This window comes from Denticeps clupeoides, chromosome 2, assembly GCF_900700375.1.
Source record: "Denticeps clupeoides chromosome 2, fDenClu1.1, whole genome shotgun sequence".
Classification (NCBI taxonomy): Eukaryota; Metazoa; Chordata; class Actinopteri; order Clupeiformes; family Denticipitidae; genus Denticeps; species Denticeps clupeoides.
The window spans coordinates 23499970-23521039 of record NC_041708.1 but is presented as its reverse complement, the minus strand read 5'-3'; the positions used below and the strand labels follow the sequence as shown (position 1 = coordinate 23521039).

The 21070-nt window shown below is 42.6% G+C and overlaps 1 protein-coding gene across 2 annotated transcripts in view; it reads right to left on the bottom strand.

The window, feature by feature from the left end:
• Positions 1-19698, bottom strand: part of lancl2 (LanC lantibiotic synthetase component C-like 2 (bacterial)) — a 34174-nt gene extending 14476 nt beyond the window's left edge. The window contains exons 1-6 of one of the 2 annotated variants that reach the window (XM_028965001.1): positions 18611-19698; positions 13861-13978; positions 13382-13589; positions 11687-11834; positions 5199-5345; positions 652-834 (exon numbers count right to left, since the gene is read on the bottom strand). In XM_028965001.1, coding sequence (XP_028820834.1) covers positions 652-834; positions 5199-5345; positions 11687-11834; positions 13382-13589; positions 13861-13978; positions 18611-18778 — 972 coding nt within the window. In that variant the 5' untranslated portion in view covers positions 18779-19698. Of the gene's footprint in view, positions 1-651; positions 835-5198; positions 5346-11686; positions 11835-13381; positions 13590-13860; positions 13979-15266; positions 15397-18610 lie in introns of those variants that run through there. The other variant, XM_028965011.1, reaches the window with a different exon arrangement.
• Between the last annotated feature and the right edge of the window lie 1372 nt (positions 19699-21070).

Sequence of the window (21070 nt, the reverse complement as noted above, 5' to 3'; positions counted from 1 at the left end):
GTCGCAGGTGACCCATTACATCCCACTGGGAGAGAGGGAAGGAGAAGGGTCCCAATATAAAAAGTAATTCTGTAACATTGAAGCGCACACGCACACACACAGCCACATTAAAACACCAACCCTGTAGGCCGCCCTTGAGCGAAAATAACCCAGTTGTTGCTATGTTCACTTTCTTGTCAATGGCAGGATATGTTTGGGGTGTAGGAAAAATACTCACATGGTAATGGGATGTTGATGCCATTTCCTACACATAAATACTGGTCAGTGAGAAACAAACCATTTCTGAACAGGGTAGTGTGAATAAAAAATAAGGTGGGAAAAAAACAATATGGCTCAAAAGGAAGGTGTTTTTATTAAATTGGCCATTATGTGTGTGTAAGCAATGCATTTCATGATGCATGTTACTTATTTTCTTGTGTGAAGTTCATATCTTGACCACAAGGTGTCCCTACAGTTCCTTAGAAAGCCAGTGTATTAACAGGAGAAAGTAAATAGCCTGTTTCCAAATGAAACAAACAAAAAAAAATTCCCAACAGGAGGAATCGGCCAAACTGATAATGAGCAGCGACCAGGAGGAGAAAAAGAGGAGCTCTGATGTTTGGACATTTAATGGCATTCACCAGCGAGATACATCTAAGGCCCTCGGCTTACCTTGTGAGCCATGACGAGCATGTGCACCACCCCCGGAGCGCCATGGCACCAATGCACCAGTCGATCAGTCTCGTTGCTCAGGGATGATGGGTAGTTGCCAGAGCGGAACTTTTTGTGTCGCACGTAATCCATGCTGGGCCGGACCAGCTCATTCAGAATCTCCTGATTCACCTTGGCGCTTGGCTATGGACAAAACAAAGAAAGCAAATCTGTTCAGAATGTCCGAGAGCAAAATATCCAGGAATAACACAAGAAATGTTGTATTGTCTATAGCAGTCTATGTTGAGGGAGCATAAAAACAAACATTTTCTAATTAAAATGCAATTGCTTGTTGGCCAAGTTATGTGCGATGCTTCCAGCAGCCTCCAGTTGCACTGGGCAAAAACAGAAGCGCCAGGGCTGAGAGAATGAAAAGAAGACAGCGGGAGAGCACGAACCTGAGCCCCATAATTACATTCGTGATTAACAGCCGCCTCGGCTCTGGCTAAACGAGCTTCTCATTACACTCCCGCCGGCGTCCCGCCTTTCACGTATTTTTGGCAGAGTCATAAACAACATTGTGGGTCATGGATTGGGCAAGTTGGCGGATTGGGAATCGAACCGGCAACCTTGTGATTACGGGGCCACTTCCTTAACCGCAAGGCCACCACTGCACTCTGCCAGACTGAATCGGAAGATACCAGATATAACATACAGTTCATTAAAACATAAAACCATGACTGTCACTGCCATCCTCCGCTCCATTGTCTCTCCATTTCTCTCTTTGCTAGCTTTAGCAGTGAACCAGGTTGCTTCCATATTCCAGCAGCCCAGACGTCCCAACTGGCAAAAACCACACAAAAAAAAAATCCACACAAAATATGCTAATTTTGCTAATTATTATCACAAATCACCAAGATCTATCACATTTTTTGAGTTTAATCACGAGCATCGATCAAGATCGTATAATCACCCAGCCCTAATGCATGCATTGGTGCAACTGTGCCGGGGCTGCTGTCTGGAGCCGGACAGTGAGTAACAGGTCACGGCCTGCAAATATGAGCAATGGTGCACATCCAGCAACGTCACATTGATGCACAAATCGGTCGCCGCAGCAACAAAGGGTCCGCCACACCCATCGGTGCAGACTCAGAGCACTATGACAGCATGGCTACACCATGTCACATAGATGAAATGGGTGAAAGGGACAAAAAATGGGTTTAAAATCCCCCTGAGACCAAACTGACTGTTTACATTATTCATTTCCATCCTGCCAACATCTGCAGGGTGTTTGTGAGCCATCGCTAACCCCCGTGCCAAACTGGAGCCGTTAAGGGAGCTTTATGTATGCTGGCTTTCACTCGGCATGATTGAAGACGACAGTCGTGTGCTGTTAAAGGAGTGCTGCTCCACGCTCTCGCTGCTGGCATCATCGATTGCAGTGGATGGAGCGCCACTGCATGAGGGTTGGAGGAGGTGGAGAATGAAAGCGCAGCAAAAAAGGCGGTGCACATCCATACAAATACATGTAGGTGCTAATGTTAAAGCACATAGGTGGCCAGAAAACAAGCTAAAGCAAACTAGCATGCAGACTGAAATTCAGGGGGAAGGTCCTTTTCTATTTTCTAAGCCTGTGTAAACGGAATGGTGATTGTGGAGTTTTACCCACGAACTGATTCTAATCACCTTTTGCATTCTGAATATTCTGGGATTGGCTCTTTAAGAGTCTCAGTCGCTGGAGAGACTAAGTGAAAAATGATCTGCAATCTGGACCAACTACTCTTTTGTATAGCGCAGCAACAGAGCCCAAGGACTCTTAAAGAACTGCTCCAAGACCGACATATGCATCAGAATGACAATCACTACACTTCCACAACAAATCTAAGACAATTAATGAATCAAATCACCCACGGCACTCTGGTCTTGACTGACTAACCCAGGAATGGGCAAACGTTTTAGCTCAGGGGCCACATTGACTTTTAATATTTCACAGATGCGCCGGGCCAGCATAAGATCCATACACATCAAACAAACATAAAAAAGGCATTACGGTGTTCATATTTACACAATCGGTAGCGCAGAAAGTCAAGGACAGATCTCCTATGCTGCCATAGATGCACCCAAGTAATCATTCTTTTGAACTTCATTATCAAACTGGAATAAAATGTTTGAGAAATGTGCATTTTGTGTATTTGACATATGCGTGTTTAATGATTTGATCTGTTTTTTTTTTTTATACCTATGAAAATGCATGTAAGAAATATAGCCTATTACCATCACATATTAAGTATGTGCCACCTAAATATCTGAGAAGGTTCTCAGTCACCCAGTTCATGGTTCTCACTGGCAAATGGATTTGTTATGGATCCTTGACGACGTTTCGCCCTTCCATTCCAGAGGGCTTTCTCAAGTCTTCAAATGTGCCACCTAGTGAATGTCGCCAAAGGGTTTAAGTACTAAAACAATAAGCCGATCATTGTTCATGATATTGACTAATTGCTGGATTAAGGAGAATAAAACAAGGGTATCCCTTTGTTCAGGAGTGTTGTACCAGCCTGGTGCATCATTGGCAGTGTAGGAGATATGTCCTTGCCTGGTGTGGTCTGACTTTCTATGCTACTGATGGGCCCTGACAGTTCAACTTTATTTGTTGTGAAGAGCACAGGACTGAGATCATTAGAATACTGTTTTTTTTTTTTTTTTTTCTTGGGGTCGTAGTTTCCCGACCTCTGACCTAACCTAAAACACCAAATGGCCAGGCTAGTCTTTAAAGCCTACTTGTTGAAGGCAACTAGGCTGACTGCAAACTATGCTCTCAACTACAAAGCAAATTGACGGCATACCCCTGTCAGGGACTGCTTCAAATGGAAAAAATGAAAAATAACAAACCAATGATTTGGTGGTGTTGGTGTTCATTAGGCTAAGTATTGCAAGAGCGGACGGACTGTATTATAGTTCTTTTGTTTGGCAGCCAAAAGGTCAATAACATCCATTTTCATCCCTATAGTTTCAGGACAAGCTATGTTTAGTATTGAGCTTTTCAGCCCCCAGAACCTTTCATTGCCAGTGTAAAACGCAATGCGCAGCTTCGAATGGAGGACATCGGCCTCTTCATGGAACAAATCTGTATATAGATTTCCAGAACTAGAATACTGCCTGTAACCATAAAATACATATATGTTTGGAGTCAGTGTGAAGATGGATATAAAAGTGGATTTAAAAAAAAAAAAAAAAAAGTGTACACAATTCTCATTACTGCTGCAGGTCTCTTGGCAGCCACCCTGACCATTCTTTTCATAAACATAAAAATGACTTGTAGCTTGATCACAAAAACCTGCCATTTTAAAAGGGGTGTGAACACTCACAACACTTCCGTCGGCACAATTTTGCCGTCTAGCACCAAGGCCCATAGCTTCCTTATCTCTGATTGGCTTACTGGCTGGTGGACCTATAGTTGGTGAAGTTGAGAACTGAAATCTGTGCCTCACAAATCTAGTGTCAGATCACTGGGAGAAGCAGATAATATTTATTTATTTACTATGCAGCCACGTCGGTATGCCGTAAAGCTATTAGCCCTGCGTGGGTGTTAGCCACTAGGCTACTACTACAGTCCCGGATGTAAACCCAAGTGGTGAATTGGTATTGGACAAGTATTGGCCATAATTTTGAGATTGAAAGGAGACCGCATCAGCAGTTTTGCAGGCACTGCACCAGTCTATCGTGGAGAAGAAAGAGCTAAATTTAAGACAAAACATTGGTCACCTATGGTCATGAACTTTGAGTAATGACTGGAAGAACCTGTTTTCATCTGGCTGTGCAGACATACTTGGTTTGTTTATGTGTAGTTGGCTCACGTGTCTTTACAGCCAATCAATGCACGATGTAACATATAGGTGTCAAACTTGCGACCATTTAATATGGATCTATTATAAAGGCCCAGTGAAAAGAAGTGTTGATAACAAACTACAGATCCCATAATGCAGTGCTTCAGTTGCCTTGCCAAACATGATCTAATAGGTTTTGGCCCCTTGAGCAATCGAGTTTCACACCCCTGATGTAATGAGTGGTGATGCACAAAGTAAACAATAATAAGTGGTTTAAGCACGGATTTGCAGCTACCGAAGATGCGAAGAGCAAACATACGCAACATCGCCATTAGACTTCAGATTTAATTGGTGGTTAAAGCCTCTAGCTAGCACTCACAGCAAAGCTTTCTGTTGTAGAATGTAAATAATACTCTGGGCTGTTCAGTGTAGGGACTCATCCTGCACTCCACACAGGTAGAGGTACTGTTCTGCCTAGAGGTGTTTCCGTACATTCGGAACCTACATTCCGTAGGTAAAAGTTGCATTATACACAATAATATGCACAGTCTGTGACAATATGTGTTACTGAAGCAAATGTTACTGAGCAACGTCAGAATGCAATCTGTGTGTATGGTAATTTCTCTCAAAATACAATCATTTAAAGCTGCTGGTACGATACTTCTGTTCGCAACCCTCATCTGGACAAGCAGGGGAACTGAGACTGACTCACAATCATGGTAACAGCACTGTTTACACACCCACCTGCATAAGCATGAAGTAGATGCCCGCCAGGCCGTGTGCCGCTCCAACATACTGTTTTCTGTGCCACTCATAGAGGAGTGGGCATCGGTCAGACTTCTTCTCGTCTTTGGACAGGTTCTTCCCCGACTCCAAAATAGCAGTCACCACCTAACAAAGTAAAGGAAGGGGGGGAAGCACATGATCAGATGGTCAGCGGTAACACTTGTTCTCTTGGTCAAAATCCTGCTGATGGATTTCTCCACTGAGCATTAAGATGTCAAATCTACCAGTAATCAAAGGCGGTCAGATTTCCATGTAATTAGCTATCTGTAATTTCATGTTCTTACACATTTTTACAAACAAATTTCCATTACTTTTCAACTACTCTATGGTAATTTTTCAGGACCATATGTTCCCAGAAAGAAAGGAAAACCACAAAAAGTCAAATTTAAAATTGTTCAACTAACCTTATGACAACCCTGAAAAGCTTAACTTTAACAACAGTGTTTCTTCCTTGAAGTTCGCACAGCCCATGAGTAAAATGAACCCAATCATGTTCCGGCATAGATAATCAGCTGTACTTTTTACATGGCTTAAAATGTGGCTGATAAAGTTCTACAGGGTGGGCCATTTATATGGATACACCTTAATAAAATGGGAGTGGTAGGTGATGTTAACGTCCTGTTTATGGCACATTAGTATATGTGAGGGGGCAAACTTTTCAAGATGCGTGGTGACCACCCATTTTGAAGACGGCCATTGGATCCAACTTTTGTTTTTTCACAGGAGGAGGGTCATGTGACACATCAAATTTATTGGTAATTTCACAAGAAAAACAATGGTGCGCTTGGTTTTAACGTAACTTTATTCTTTCATGAGTTATTTACAAGTTCCTGACCACTTATAAAATGTGTTCAATGTCACCAACCACTCCCATTTTATTAAAGTGTATCCATATAAATGGCCCACCCTGTAGAATATGGAAGTAACGTATGCAACATGGCATGGTTCACTAAATAAAACTGGCAGGTGTGAGGTGTGAAACTTCGTGGTCTCACGATTTGATTTGATTACATTTATCAATGCCTCAATATCGACAATGCATGCCATACATTTTCTACACATAACAGTTGTATACTGCTAGTTCTCCTTTAAATGCACATGGCACTATGCTGTGGGCGGAGTTAGGCATCTGCTCCGTTCCTGATGCAGCTCGACTCTCCACCAAGCAGAGGAACCGAGCAGACTTGTCCAAGCTCCTGTGGTCCCTTTATTTATTAATTTTGGACTACATAAAAACAGTAACGTTTGGTACATGTTGTGTCCCCGTCTCATGCACAAGCGATTACCGACATTTACACGGGCGTGGTGGAACTGAGGTTCTGTATGCATAATAAATAGTGAGTGTGATGGCGGGCCTCCTTTATCTACATGCTTAAGCAGAGTTTCTTTCTAGTGGTTAACACACTCCCCTATGAAGCAGAAGACCCAGGTTCAAATCCATTGTCAACTACCATTGTGTCCCTGACCAAGACACTTAAAAAGTTGCTCCAGGGGGACTGTCCCTGTAACTACTGATTGTAAGTCACTCTGGATAAGGGCATCTGATAAAATGCTGTAAATGAAATTAAATGACCCAAAGCCTGTTACAGCCTGAAGCCACAAATGGCATAAAAATGCCTGGTTCAGGCGTCCGTGCTGTCAGGTGAGTGCAGACTGAACACAGACCATTTTTCTGCTCATTGGAGAAAATCTAAAGCAGCTTTCAGACCAAACGCGGCACAATCATCACAAAAAATATGCATGGTTTTCTAAACTCTCGGTGAGACAATAATGTGTTGTAGACCTCTGGACACTATTCTTGTCCTCCATTCTGATTCGCGTGAGTGTTTAAAGAGGCAGAAAGAACACTTGCCCAATTTGATTCTATTGGTTGCGTGAAAATGTGCACCGCGCAGCTGTACTCAGATCATGCCGCCACAGTCACTACCAGCACTACAAGAATTTTTATGCAGTCACCAAAAAATCACCAAGCATTGTCATTATAATATAATAAAATAATTTTTTGCACTGCATCGCTGCAAAATTGTCCATGACTGCATCGTGACGCATCAATTAGACATGTGACTCATTCAGCCCATTAAAAAACATAGGCGGATGACACCAATGCATCTATATCTGTTTCAATCAGTTTGTAACTGTGGTGTTTTTTATATTATGTATTGTATTTTACTGCTTGAGAGGCATAAACAGCTAGTAGGGAAGTGTGTCAGTGGCCAAGAAACCTGATGTAATGAATGAAATGTGTATGAAAGGATTCTTAAAAATAAAATCCAGTTAAAATGAAATCAAATGGGACATACACTGTACATATATATTATATATACATTATATATATATATATACACACGTCATTGTACTGTGGCACAAGACAATGTTCCTTCGGAGCCACAATGCAATAGAATGCAAATCGCAAGTTCATGATTAATCACATTTTCCAGCAAACCCCCATCATCCCCCCTGCAAACAAACACAGGCATTCTGTCTGAGACGGCCGAGAAATACTCGAAGAGACCTGTACTGCAAAGTAATTAATCAATGTGCTCACGTCTTTTCATGTGTTAATCAACCCGCAAATGCCATTTCACAGCAGCTAAAATAGAAATTGTACAACTGAGTTAATTAACATCTTATGTAAACTTCAAATGTCGCAATTCTGCAGAAAAGGGGTTCATGTCCACAAAGTAAATTCCACCTGTGATGGAGCAAATCATTAGGCCACAGTAAGCATGCTCTGACTGAAGTGGAGAGAACCAGCGCTCAGCCTAACATTGGCAGGAATGTGTGACAAGCAGACTAAAATGTGAGGCTCCAAAGATGATGCAACCAACATGAGACAGAAGGCGCAAGCAATAAATCACACAGACCACGCATTGTTCAAAAAAAAAAAAAAGTGTGTGACAGAGGTCCTTGTAAATGACTGTTTATGTGTATACTGTATGCATTTATTCTGTATCACAAATTGGGGTGAAGGTTTTTTTTTTTTTTTAAATACATAAGAAAAATCAACAATATCAAATTTTTATGTGCACAGGTAAAAGAATAAACTAAAAGAATATGACTTCACATCCATCATTCATTCTCTATCCCACCTCCACGAAGTTCTGCCCAGTCAGTAGCAGCAGTGTAATTTAGCAGAAATTTTATTTGTTTGCAGTTCAATTCGTCATGTAGTCAGGCGGGAGAAACAAACCCCGATGGGCGCTGCTGAAAAACATCTCTGAGCTGATTCGATGGTGGAAAACAAATGGAACTAAAGGTCCGACGGCACGTTCCTGAAGACAGGAGCAGCAGCAGCAGGCGCATCAGAAGCTCAGTTAAAAGTGCCATTTCGGCTTTGAAGATGGAAGCATGACTCTGAATGAGGAACATTTTCCTTTCTTGCTCCTCCACACCAGATCCAATAAAATCCTAATTGGCTAATGGTCTTCCTGTAGAACCAGGATCACCGCCACAGCTCTATTTCGGAATCTCCGGTGCCAGGGCCTAAGCCACATATTCCCCAGTGGATGTGGTGACCAGCCTCATCCGAGGGGAAACTTGCCAGATCAATCACAAAAAGCCCTCAAAATCTGTGGTGGGACATTCAAAGGAGCTTTCGAACGGGTGACACCCAGAGAGAGAAGCTTCTCCTCCAGCTGATGGCCGACTGTGCTTAAAAGCTCAGAGCTGAGGATGAGGAAGATGCTATAACCACAAAAAAAAATTATTGATTCAGGTGCATTGATGGTACAGTAGTGTAGAGATAAGTTGTGTCGACAACTGTGGAACAGTCCGCCGGGGGAGAACATGTATCGAACCAAAAAAAGACCAGACGCTATACATCACATGATGTCAGAACAGTGCATTTTTTGGTAAATTTCTATGTCAGCGACAGACCCGTCGGTTCGTACCACTTGCCCGATTGGTCCAGAGCACGCATGCGCAATGGATAAGGTTAGGGTTAGGGGTGGGTTCGGTTTAGGCCGCTAACATAGTGGCTTTTGAAGTACGAACCCAAAAAAGACCAGACGCTATACATCACATGATGTCAGAACAGTGCATTTTTTGGTAAATTTCTATGTCAGCGACAGACCCGTCGGTTCGTACCACTTGCCCGATTGGTCCAGAGCACGCATGCGCAATGGATAAGGTTAGGGTTAGGGGTTGGGTTTGGTTTAGGCCGCTAACATAGTGGCTTTTGAAGTACTTTAGTCGTTCCAGCGGGGATACATCAGACTAATCCGCAGAGAGAAAGTTCTCGCGTGATTTGAAGTGACGCATTTTGGTTTGCTTGGATTTTTTACTGTGTGAAAGGAAACCGAACCAAGACGAAAACGATACTATGTTGCAAACTCACAGCTGATTAGGACCACAGCGGAGAACCTTGCTGTGTGTGTGTGTGTGTTCTGTTAGCCCTCTGGGATTTAACATGCACAGTGGTGCATGTTTGTGTACCAAATATTGATTTTTCAGTTGAAACGAGCGCTCTAAAAGCAGCACTGAGGTAATTTCATTTCCAGCCTCAGAGGCATCCCTCCTGCCATAGACCCCTCCCTCATTCTGTCCTGCTGTACCGCTGGTCAGCTCAGCCCTGCAGTCCTCACCTAAAAATGGGATTGCAGCTCCAGTCCAGCACTTGGAGGAAAGGAGAAGACTGGATTCTTTACAACCCCATATTATCAAATGTGGAGGGGCGAGAACCACATGGTCGTCGGTGACAATTTGGGAGGTATCACAAGAAATGGAAAAAGAATATGAACAATTCTTAATCTTTTAAAGTTAAACCAAGACCAAATGAACACACAGAAGACATCAGTGATATTTTTTAATTAAAAAATGTAGGGGGGGGGGGGGGTTAACAAGCAGCACACAGAAGCACTACTCACTGGGACAAGAACATTTTGAATTCTGACATATGGCTCTGCTATGTGGCTATTAACAACAATCGTGATGCTGTTTTTTTTTTTTTTTTTTTACCTTTCAACACTACATAACTGAATTATTTAACCAATGAAGTAAAAAAGTTGCTCCCACTCACAGACAGACAGACAGACAGACAGGTTTAGGATGGAGCAGGTGAGATTAGTCTGCTTAGACAGTGAGCGAAATATGGCACCACGGGGGACCACCATCCCAGGAGATGCTATACCGCTTACACCCACCCACACATACACACCTGCCTACCCTACCACTAAACTTATTTATACATTTTTTAAAGGAGCTCCTGTTATAGCTATGTAAAAAATGTGATATAAACATCTAATATATCAATTACAAATCTATTAAAAAAGTTAACAGATCAAACAAAAATCTAATAACTGTGTAAAGTCCTCTTTTTTAATTATCTAAATCCTTTTTTTTCCCGCAAACGAGTTCCCAAATGAATCTAGAACACCATGAATAGATTTTTCCAATCATTGTGCAAAGGGTCACAATGCAGATCCTCTACGCATCCTCTATCTTGTAAGTACTTCCTGATGGGGACTGTGGTAATGAGGCCATTTCAAATCCCAGCACACTGCCAGTGAAATCTCAAGTGCAAAAAAAAAAAGGGCGACTTCCTCCTCCAGCTCCCTCATTAGAGGAGGCCACTGGCCTGCTGGTCTGGTAAACCCCGAGGCACGGTGCTATAAATATACTCTACGCTTATAAAGACTGTTGCAACTCCATCGATTACTGGCAATAAAAAAAAATGCCCCACAGTCTCGGGCCAGCGCGGAGGCTGCAGAGAACCTTGGGAGGCCCTTTAATACGAACGCTGCCATGTACACAACCTGTAGTGAATAGTGAAAGCATCTTGTGAATTAGAAACTCAATACATTGGGCAACACGCAACTTGTTCCCTTTTTTCATATTTAACTGTTTATTCCATACATTAGATATATTGACGCAGCTGACGGAAAACTTGAACCCATGGTTTGAGTGCTCGCTTCGATGCTCGGTTTCTAATGAGTCACAACGTGCAGAGGTTAATTGTGGGTGGTAGTAGCCTAGTGGGCAACACAGTTGCCTATGAACCAGAAGACCCAGGTTCAAATCCCATTTACTACCATTGTGTCCCTGAGCAAGACTGTTAACCCTGAGTGTCTCCTGGGGGGGACTGTCCCTGTCACTGCTGATTGTAAGTCGCTCTGGATAAGGGCCGTAAATGTAAATTCAACAATATTCTAATTTGTCTGCGGTGTTTGGGGTGTCTGCTGGACGCACTGTTCAGGTGGGAGCCCCATAGGAAACAATGGCATTCAATGCTGAATATATATATTTTTGTCTGATTACATTGTTTCTAAAAAAATAAACAAGACATTACAATCAAACAGGCAATCTGTACTTGACTAGTCTTAATACTCATGTACTCTTACTTACATTTTTTGGGATTTTTATATAAATTAACACTGGTTATTTAATAATAAGATTTCAGAATTCATACCTGTTGTACAGTAGGGCTAAAAAATAAAGGCAGGACTCACCTTAGCGACAGTGGTCTCGTCCACGGTGTTGGGGGCGATCTCTTTATTGACGTAGAGGAGGGCGAACAGATAGCCGGCGCGGCCATAGAGCAGCTCATCAGGCAAATCGGAGTCTGGACTGAGCACGGACCTCTGCAGCTGCAGCAGCCTGCCACACACAAGCGAGGAGGACTATAACTTTCTGACCTATGAAACAAAAAAACTACAGAGTGAATAAAATGATTGTATTCGTGGTCTGAGTCCTAGTGAACCAGAACTGATTACGTCATTGATGGTAACATGAAAGCACGTTGTAAGTCGCTCTGGATAAGGGCATCTGCCATAAATATCAATGTAAAGTTAACACAGGTATTGAACCAGACAGACAAGAGCATGCAGCATTTTAAAACAGACCATGGTTATCATGGTACGTCATGGAAGGAAGGGGGTTGCGGGGAAGACACCACACCCAATAAAGGTTGAGCTGAGATAGGTGATGCCATATCCATGCACCTCCATGCACCTTTTATATTATTAACAATAATATAAAACATTAAATAATATAAAACATTAAAACATAAATTAGTAAGCCAGCCCATCACCACCCCAAATAATTACAAACAAATAAATCAATTTCATACCCGTGTGGGCCACTAATCACTAAAGTCTCTAAATCCTCAAATCCTATTAATGATTCAGTGTCGAGTTTATTTGTTGTGATTTCACTTTACACCAAGAGGAAGGGAGAAAGATTTCACACTCAAATAATATTGAAATGTGCTTCATGATGGATGTGTAGCGCACTGTGGTGTAGCATTAAATTATATTCCTAAACCCTCAAACCATTGGGAATTTGATCAGTGCAAATTTCTTTGTAGTATGTGTGCAATATCCCCTGTATATTTTATATATACAGTACAGGCCTAACCTTCTCATTCAATGTGTTTTCTTTATTTTCATGACCATTTACATTGGTAGCTTCTCACTGAAGGCATCAAAACTATGAATGAACACATGTGGAGTTATGTACTTAACAAAAAATAACTGAAAACATGTTTTAAATTCTAGTTTCTTCAAAATATCCGCCCTTTGTTCTGATTACTGCTTTGAACACTCTTGGCATTCTCTTCAATGAGCTTCAAGAGGTCGTCACCTGAACTGGTTTTCCAACAGTCTTGAAGGAGTTCCCAGAGGTGTTTAGCACTTGTTGGCCTTCTCTCTGAGGTCCAGCTCACCCCAAACCATCTCGATTGGGTTCAGGTCCGGTGACTGCGGAGGCCAGGTCTCCACTTTTTGTTAAGTACATAACACATGTGTTCATTCATAGTTTTGATGCCTTCAGTGAGAATCTACCAACGTAAATGGTCATGAAAATAAAAAAAAAACATGTTCAATGAGAAGGTGTTTCCAAACTTTTGGCCTGTACTGTACATACACACACACACACACACACACACACACACATTTACTAATTTTACAAACTAAGAATTTCTTTACATGAACATGCATGTTAAAACCAGTTAATCTGAATCAAGACAAATTTATTGCAAAGACCAGGAGAGACAGAGTTTGTAGCTTTGATGCCACTGCTGGGCAACCGCATAATTGACTGAATAGTCCGGCCTGGACCCTCAATTATGAACAGTCAACCCATCCTAATGAGGGCAGTTGGGTTATTAATGGGCAAGAAATGGATTTGTGCATGCTGCTCCATACTTGGTGATGCACTCTTGAGACTCTGCCTTATTGTTGAGGCGGTGGTGGGTTACGGCACCCACTGCCAGAGGCCCGGCGTCGCCGCAGAGGAAGGTGACGCGGCGGCCGTTCAGGTTGCGCAGTGCCCGCTTCATGTGGTCCAGGGCGCGCTGCAGGTGGGACTCCTCACCGGTCACCCTGTGGAGCTGCAGGTAGAGCAGGGCGATGCCTGCAAAGAAAACAAGTCACGATCTAATCCCCATAAAATGATCAACCATTACTGCAATCTCACAATCTTCTATTCTCTAATGTGAGGATGGCTGTGATAATCATTAATATTTCACATAAAAGCTCAATTCTGATTTATTTTATTCGTTCAGTACAGTACAGGCGGTGTTCAGGTCTACAGCCTGGACTCATGTTTTTGTTTATTTTTGTAAAAATATATTGAGATGGATTGATATGATTATATAGTCAAAGCAAACAAGAACCATGCTCACCTGTCCAGCCGGTGTAGGTGGAGAAGTCGTTGGGGTCGGCCGTCTTCAGACCCTCCTCCATCTGCTGCAGCAGGTCTTTAATCTTATTCTGCACCCTCTTCTGGAACGCTTCACTGACCTGACAATGATGAAGCGGGTTGATATGCAAGACGGAGGGGGAAAAAAGAAGGTAAACGAAGATAAAGAGACATTTGGAGCTGTGTGTGATTCTAATGTTAAAATAAATTAATTCAAGAGTCAGGCACTTCGCCCCCACACACCAAAGCCAGTATCTTCTAGTAAAGTACTTGCATGTCTTCAACTGAAACAGACCAATCACAAAGCTCAATCCAATTATAAAAAGGCCAGAGCACAACACAGGCAATTAAAAAAAATACATAATTAGATTTTTAAAGACATGCCATTTCTGACATTCCCTTTGAAAACAACAGCCATGTTCTACCTCAAGGCAGAACCAGGCACAGACCTGAAGCTGTACTACTGTTTGCTGGTCACCAAGCTAGTTTAAAGGTCCCCTTGGCATTAAATGTCTTTTGCTTTTATATCATTCGTATTGGTCCCTTAATACTGTATCTGAAGTCTGATTACGAAATGCAGCCGTGGTACAGATTTACAGCTACAATTGGTGAGTCTCACAATGAGATCTCCCCAGGGAATTGCAGTTTTGGTGTCTGTAGCTTTAAATGCTAATGAGGAGGAGAGATGCTATAGAAGTTGAGCGGGCATTCGTGGAAATGGATCCATTAACACTATTCACAAACCACAAAGTTGTATTTTTTTACAGAATAAAAAAAAAAATCCCTTTGTGACTACATAAGGGGACAAATTCCATATCCGAACATCTGAACTTTCGCTCTCTGAATGGCGAAGCAGAATGGCCAAAGCTCTCTTTACTAACTATCGCCATTTCTAGCCACTTCAGTACTATAGACAGGCTAGGGGAACTTAATGTTAAATATTCTCGCAATGTGTCATTTTGATGTCACAGGACCTTTAAGCTATCTTAATATATTGAAAGTGAAACTATGTGAAACATTGTGTCATTGTGAAACACTGCAGCACAGCACACAGTGACACAACGAAATGAGTCCTCTGCACTTAACCGGCAACTCTCCGATTACGGGTCCATTTCCATACACTACTCTTTCACAATCTACAGACACATAAAAAAAAATGCATAAAAAGCCATCCTGTACGCAAATGATAAACCACTTGGTAATTGTCTTGATGACAACCTACTAGCTAATCATTGTAATTATTTGTCACCCAGAACACTTAGCACTGCAATTAACACCAGTTTCAAAATAATATCAAACATTCCTCATATTCTCTTAATAATTTGAGTATTGGATTATGTTTTACAATATGCTACACTTCATTCAGTCCATCTTATCAAAAATTAATACCTTTTTCTGAAACAACTCCATCCCTGTCTGCAAGTATCTTGATCGCTGTGCTGTTGGAACAAGTTATCGCACAAACATCAAATCCATCCATTTTCTAAAGCCGCTTATCCACAGTTGTGGGGAATCTGGAGTCAATCCCAGCAATCTTAGTGAGCAAGGACACACACACACTTTAAATGCTGCCAATTCCCTCCAGCTGCATGTCTTTAGACTACGGGGCAAAAGCTGAAGACCAGGAGGGAACCTGGACACTAGTGCAAACATAACATTCACAGAGCATTGATCCTTTGGTATTTAATCCTTTTTCACATTTTTAAGAAAACTAGCTGACACTGAATTAGAAAAGCTGAATTTAATTCACTTGAAATTCTATTTAATGTCGTCTAATTAAACAGCTTTTGGAGAACACAAGCTTCTGTGATTAATACCCATAATTATCTGTAGGTTCGACAATCTAATGTCACAGAGGCAAGAGGCCAGATCAAATCAATCAGAGGCACAGAGGCAAATCAAGCTGTTTCATCTAGCGGTGCTTTTAATAAATAATAATATGGAACATTACTACTACTACTACTACTACTACTTTAAATTGCAGGTGATCTGTAATGTCTTTTATTTTTTAGTTCAACAAGGTAATTCGGAAAACAAAACCGACCATGACGACAGACCAACACTGTTAGCTCGACAAAGGAAAAAAAAAATCACGATATAAGAAATGAAAATAAAACCAGATACAATGAAAAAGGAATGCCATGATAGAGTGAAATGCAAGTCCCATAAATCCGATAATGGCTCTGAAACCTTTTCTGACAGGCAGTAAAGCCGAAGCACCAAAAATGTCAAAACCCGGCATTTTTATTTTCTGTAATTTACACAGGGCTGTTCTTTTCTTTTTCGCAGCAGAGGTTTTCATATATTTTTGCAACAGCAGAAACAGATTCACTACGACGTGATAATTTTACTCATTAACATCCCATAATTCACTTTTACAACAAAAATTGAGAATAAATCTATACAGAAGTTTAAAAAAAAAATTGGTTAATTTGTTAAAAGAAAATGGAAATGTCATCTGGTTTGTTAATTTGTATCTGTGAATAAAGGTTAATTTTCCACTATAGACCCTTTGCAGAGCAACACACACACACACACACACACACACCCACATACTCCACTCCCTACTTTGAAAGAACATCAAAGTGACTTCTGGATGTGAATAAAAAAACTCTACAAGCCACTTTCTGCTCTAATCATGATCACACAAACCTAATTAAGGTGGAAACTGAAATCGTATGTAATACAGACGGAGCAGAAGAGCAGGAAAAGAGGGAGAAGAAAAAAAGGACAAAACAGAGTGGCCTATTATACCGGAACCTTCCGCTGAACTGCATCAAGCTGAAGACACGGAGAGGACGAGTGCACGGAGGAGATAAACTCGGGTCCGTTTCGCATAACAAAAGAGGGCGAGCCGTACTGCAGTGAGTAAAGGGACGTTAAAATGACTCAGGGCGGCTTCCAGAGGAGCAGCAGGCTGAGTCCTATTTACAAAAGATTCTGTAAATACGCCATCAAAGACGCCAAGGTCATAAAGCCACCAGTTCATGTGGTTTCGTGTTCTGCTATTACGGACAACAAGCTTCTGACATTGTTAAATCCAGGACTTCCTGATCCATGATTCCATAATCCTGAAGTCTGAACTCCTCGTGCATCAGACTTCATAACTGATAGCAGTGAAGTGAAGTGATTGTCACAAGTGACAATCCTCTGCTTTTAACCCATCACCCTGAGTGAGCAGTGGGCACCTCAGTGGTACCTTGGCGGGTCGGGATTCGAACCGGCAACCTTCCGATTACAGGGCCGCTTCCTTAACCACTAGGCCACCACTGCCCCATAGCAGTGATGCCTGCAGTCGTTTTACTGACTTTTATTCATAATCCGAGGACAATTCTACATGGCAGTGGACAAATTATTTCACTGTAGGTGGGCAGCCTACACTGTAGGCGTTCAAAAGGGATACTTGTTATAATCCTTCAATTTCATACCTCTATGATATGTGATTATTAATGCATAACAACATATCTCAGAACTTTTTAAACAGAAAGGGAGACAATCTCCATGTTAGGAGTGAAAAGTGAGGGGATTGTCATTGTGAAACATTGCAGCACAGCACGTTTACATTTACATTTATTGATGCCATGGAGCAACTTAGGGTTAAGTGTCTTGCTCAGGGACACAATGGTAGTAAGTTGGATTTGAACCTGGGTCTTCTGGTTCATAGGCGAGTGTGTTACCCACTAGGCTACTACCACCCAGGGCACACAGCGACACAACAAATGTGTCCTCTTCACCCTTGGTGAGCAGTGGGCAGCCATGACTGGCAGTGTGTGGGGACAATACTTTGCTCAGCAGCTAATACACCCCCCCACAGTTGTGGACAGGGTGGTAGTAGCCTAGTGGGTAACACCCTTGCCTATGAACCAGGTTCAAATCCCAATTACTCCCATAATGTCCCTGAGCAAGATACTTAACACTTGCTCCAGGATGACTGTCCCTGTAACTACTGATTGTATGTAATGCTGATAAATGCTGTCAATGTAAAACAGTGTGGCCAGATTGGCCAATTACCCTGCCAACTTGGACAGGTTTAGGCACTGGGTTAGCAAGGGCTGAGATAGATTTGGTGATCTGGGGGGATAAACATATGCTTTGGCTGCATTGATTTAAAACGTGTCACAGCAGTGGTGGCCTAGCAGGTAATGAAACTGACCCATAATCTTTGCTGGTTCGGGATCCAAACTGAGGTGCCACTGATCAAAGCAGCGTCCCTACAAACTGCTCCCCGGGCGCCTGTCATGGCTGCCCACTGCTCACCAAGGGTGATGGTCAAAAGCAGAGAACACGTCTCGTTGTGTCGCTGTGTGCTGTGCTGCAGTGTTTCACAATGACAATCACTTTACTTTCACTTTCCACTTCACTTGTAATTATTTCTGAACGTTTATTGGCCTGGGCAGCATCGTCTGTATCTGGCAACCCCGGTTTACACGCACGCCGAGCGACACGCCCACTTACACACGTGCATGTGTTTACACGTCGTGTCGCAGAATTTAAATGGCTAAAACTACATTCAAAAAATAAAAATTCCGTTTACGTTTGGCACGTAAGGTTGTGAACCACGTCACACTCCTACATCTGCACTTCATGTCCGCCTGTTAGGTCAGTTTTCCATAATATTTCAATAAATGGTTCGGGCATACAAATATTGATGCCAAATTAGCATTGCTCAGCAACATGCTAATTGGCACAAACGATACAACTGAGATAAACTGTCTTAAACGGACTTGTCTCACCTTCCCGCTGGAATCAAATAGGTCCGCGGAGTCGCCCTCCGTCTCCGAACCGGAGGTGGTGACGACCCCCTTCTCCCAGTCCGGGAAAGGGTTGATGAAACTCCGCTCCTCCATCTCCGCTTCCGAAGCCGTTAGCAGTTTGAGGCGCTTCGACATGTTGTCTCCCATTTCCACGGCGAGTCGCGCGGGACAATCCAAGCAGCCGTCCGAAAAACGCGTTTATTAAAAAGTAAATGCCCAATAAATTGCTGGTTCTCTGGGGGATTAAATGCAGCCCAACCAAAACCAGTTACGATTTGTCAACCGCTACCTTAAATGTAAAAAAAAAGGCTTTTAATCGTTTATGTTGACTTGGATAAATCGAACCCAAAGCTTTACCGACTCGACAATTGTTGTCCAAAAGTATAAAATAGCCAAATTTTTACCCTGTGTATTTTTTTTTCTTGCAACGCCGTCTGTGTATTCTAATTTAAACAACGACATCAATCCCAGTTCAAAAAGTTCGGTCGAGAAGATGCCGTCTGCACGGCCGCGGAGGCTGTAGTTAAAAGAAACAAGCCGGTTCGAGTCCAGCCGAGGCTCCGGCAGTCCGGCGTGAATAATCGGGAGTAGAGAAGGGAGGCGGCGGCTCGGACTCCCGGCGGTTGTGGACATGTGTTAAAAAAAACGAGAGATCGGGCACGGTCGTTCCTGGCTGGAGATAATAAACGACACCGGTCACCTTGCGGCTTTCAACTCCCCCGCTGTGTTTTCCGCTTTCGTGCCGGGTCCAAGCCTCCCGGCGGCGTGTGCTGAGAGAAAATAAAATTAAATTAAATGTAAAAAATATATATATATATATATACCGAGTCAATGCGATGCAGCCTATCGATCACTTGCATCGATCCGGCGATCGGGATAAAGCGTGGGACTCCATTGTGCCTCTGATGAGAAATAATTGCGCCCCCCCCCCCGTTTTTTTTTTGCAGCTGTGACAGCGGTCTACCGGTGGACGGGAGGGGGGCTGTAGCCCCCAGCGGAGCAGCGTAGAGCAGCAGATCTGGACCAGATCTGTGCCCCGGAGGAGACAGATGGCGTTTGGGATTATACAGCGAACGAATCTATAACCAGTCTCTCTCTCTTTCTCTCTCTCTCGCCCTCCCTCCGTCCAGCCATCCATCCATCCATCCACCTCTTTCTCTCTCTCTATTCCCCCCACCCTTTCAAAGCACGTGATGATGCTGGACAATGCACATTCTAATGATGCAATTTTCCTTTCATTTTCAGGCTGCCAAATCTTTTTGATGCTCTGTATGCCTTTATTTTTTCTTGCATTTTTCATCTTTCCAACAGGACTGGGCGTCGGCCGCTCCCAACTCTGTAAAGAATGAAGGATCTCCTACAAGCATAAGTCTGCAGATGGAGAACAACGTTCTATTGCTGGGCAGAGAACAATAAGAGAACAGAGTCGGTTTTTCTACACACATCATGTCATTGTTTCATGAAAATAAAGAAAATTCTGCAATAAACGGTTAAGGTAAATCATTATCTGATCTGATCTTAGATGAACAGTACTTGTTTTAACTGGTTTGTAAGACTAAAGACTATTTTAACTACCATCTAAATGCAACTAAAATGAATTATGGAACATTCTGCTGATAGAAGAAAAAAGTGTGTCAGTTCATCTGTCTGTCTGAATGCTCATCCTGCTTGTCATCAATTTGACAGCCTTGCTCATATCAGGCTTCTTGTGATATGGACGGCTAACCCTGTTCAATTTGCACAGAAATTCTCTCTGGGGTTTCTGATAAATGAGCTCATATGATTTCTATGAGGCGACAGTAATTCATCTTAAATGTACCCGAGCTGATGCACTGACCTGTAGGATTATGCAGATATTGGATGGACTTTCTGGGCAACAGCTGTGAGCAGAAAGCCATGAAGGATTTGAAGTGAAAGTGAAGCACTGCAGCACAGCACATGGTGACACAATGAAACGTGTCCTCTGTATTTAACCATCACCCTTGGTGAGCAGTGGGCAGCCATGACAGGCGCACAGGGAGCAGTGTGTGGGGACGGTACCTCAGTGGAACCTTGGCAGACTGGGATTGGAACAGTCAACCTTCTGATCACGGGGCTGCTTCCTTAACGCTAGGTCACCACTACCCTTCTGGGTGTCATTTTTGCATTTCCAGATGCAAAAATATCCTGGAATCTGAGGATTTTAAGGATGATTTTTAACCCAGTAAAATGACTTTACTTGATTACACCCTGAAAGGGTTTCAGTAATCCGCACAATGATGATATAATCTGAAAGGTGAATGGGAGAAGCTGATGAGGAAAAAAAATGAGATTTCCCAGCTGCGCTTAATGTTTGCATTGATTATTTCGGAAAATCTGGTGAGGAAAATCTATATTTTCCCCTCCCTGTGGAAGGTGCTGACGTTGGGGTTGGATGTCCTGGAGGTCCTGCTGTCATCA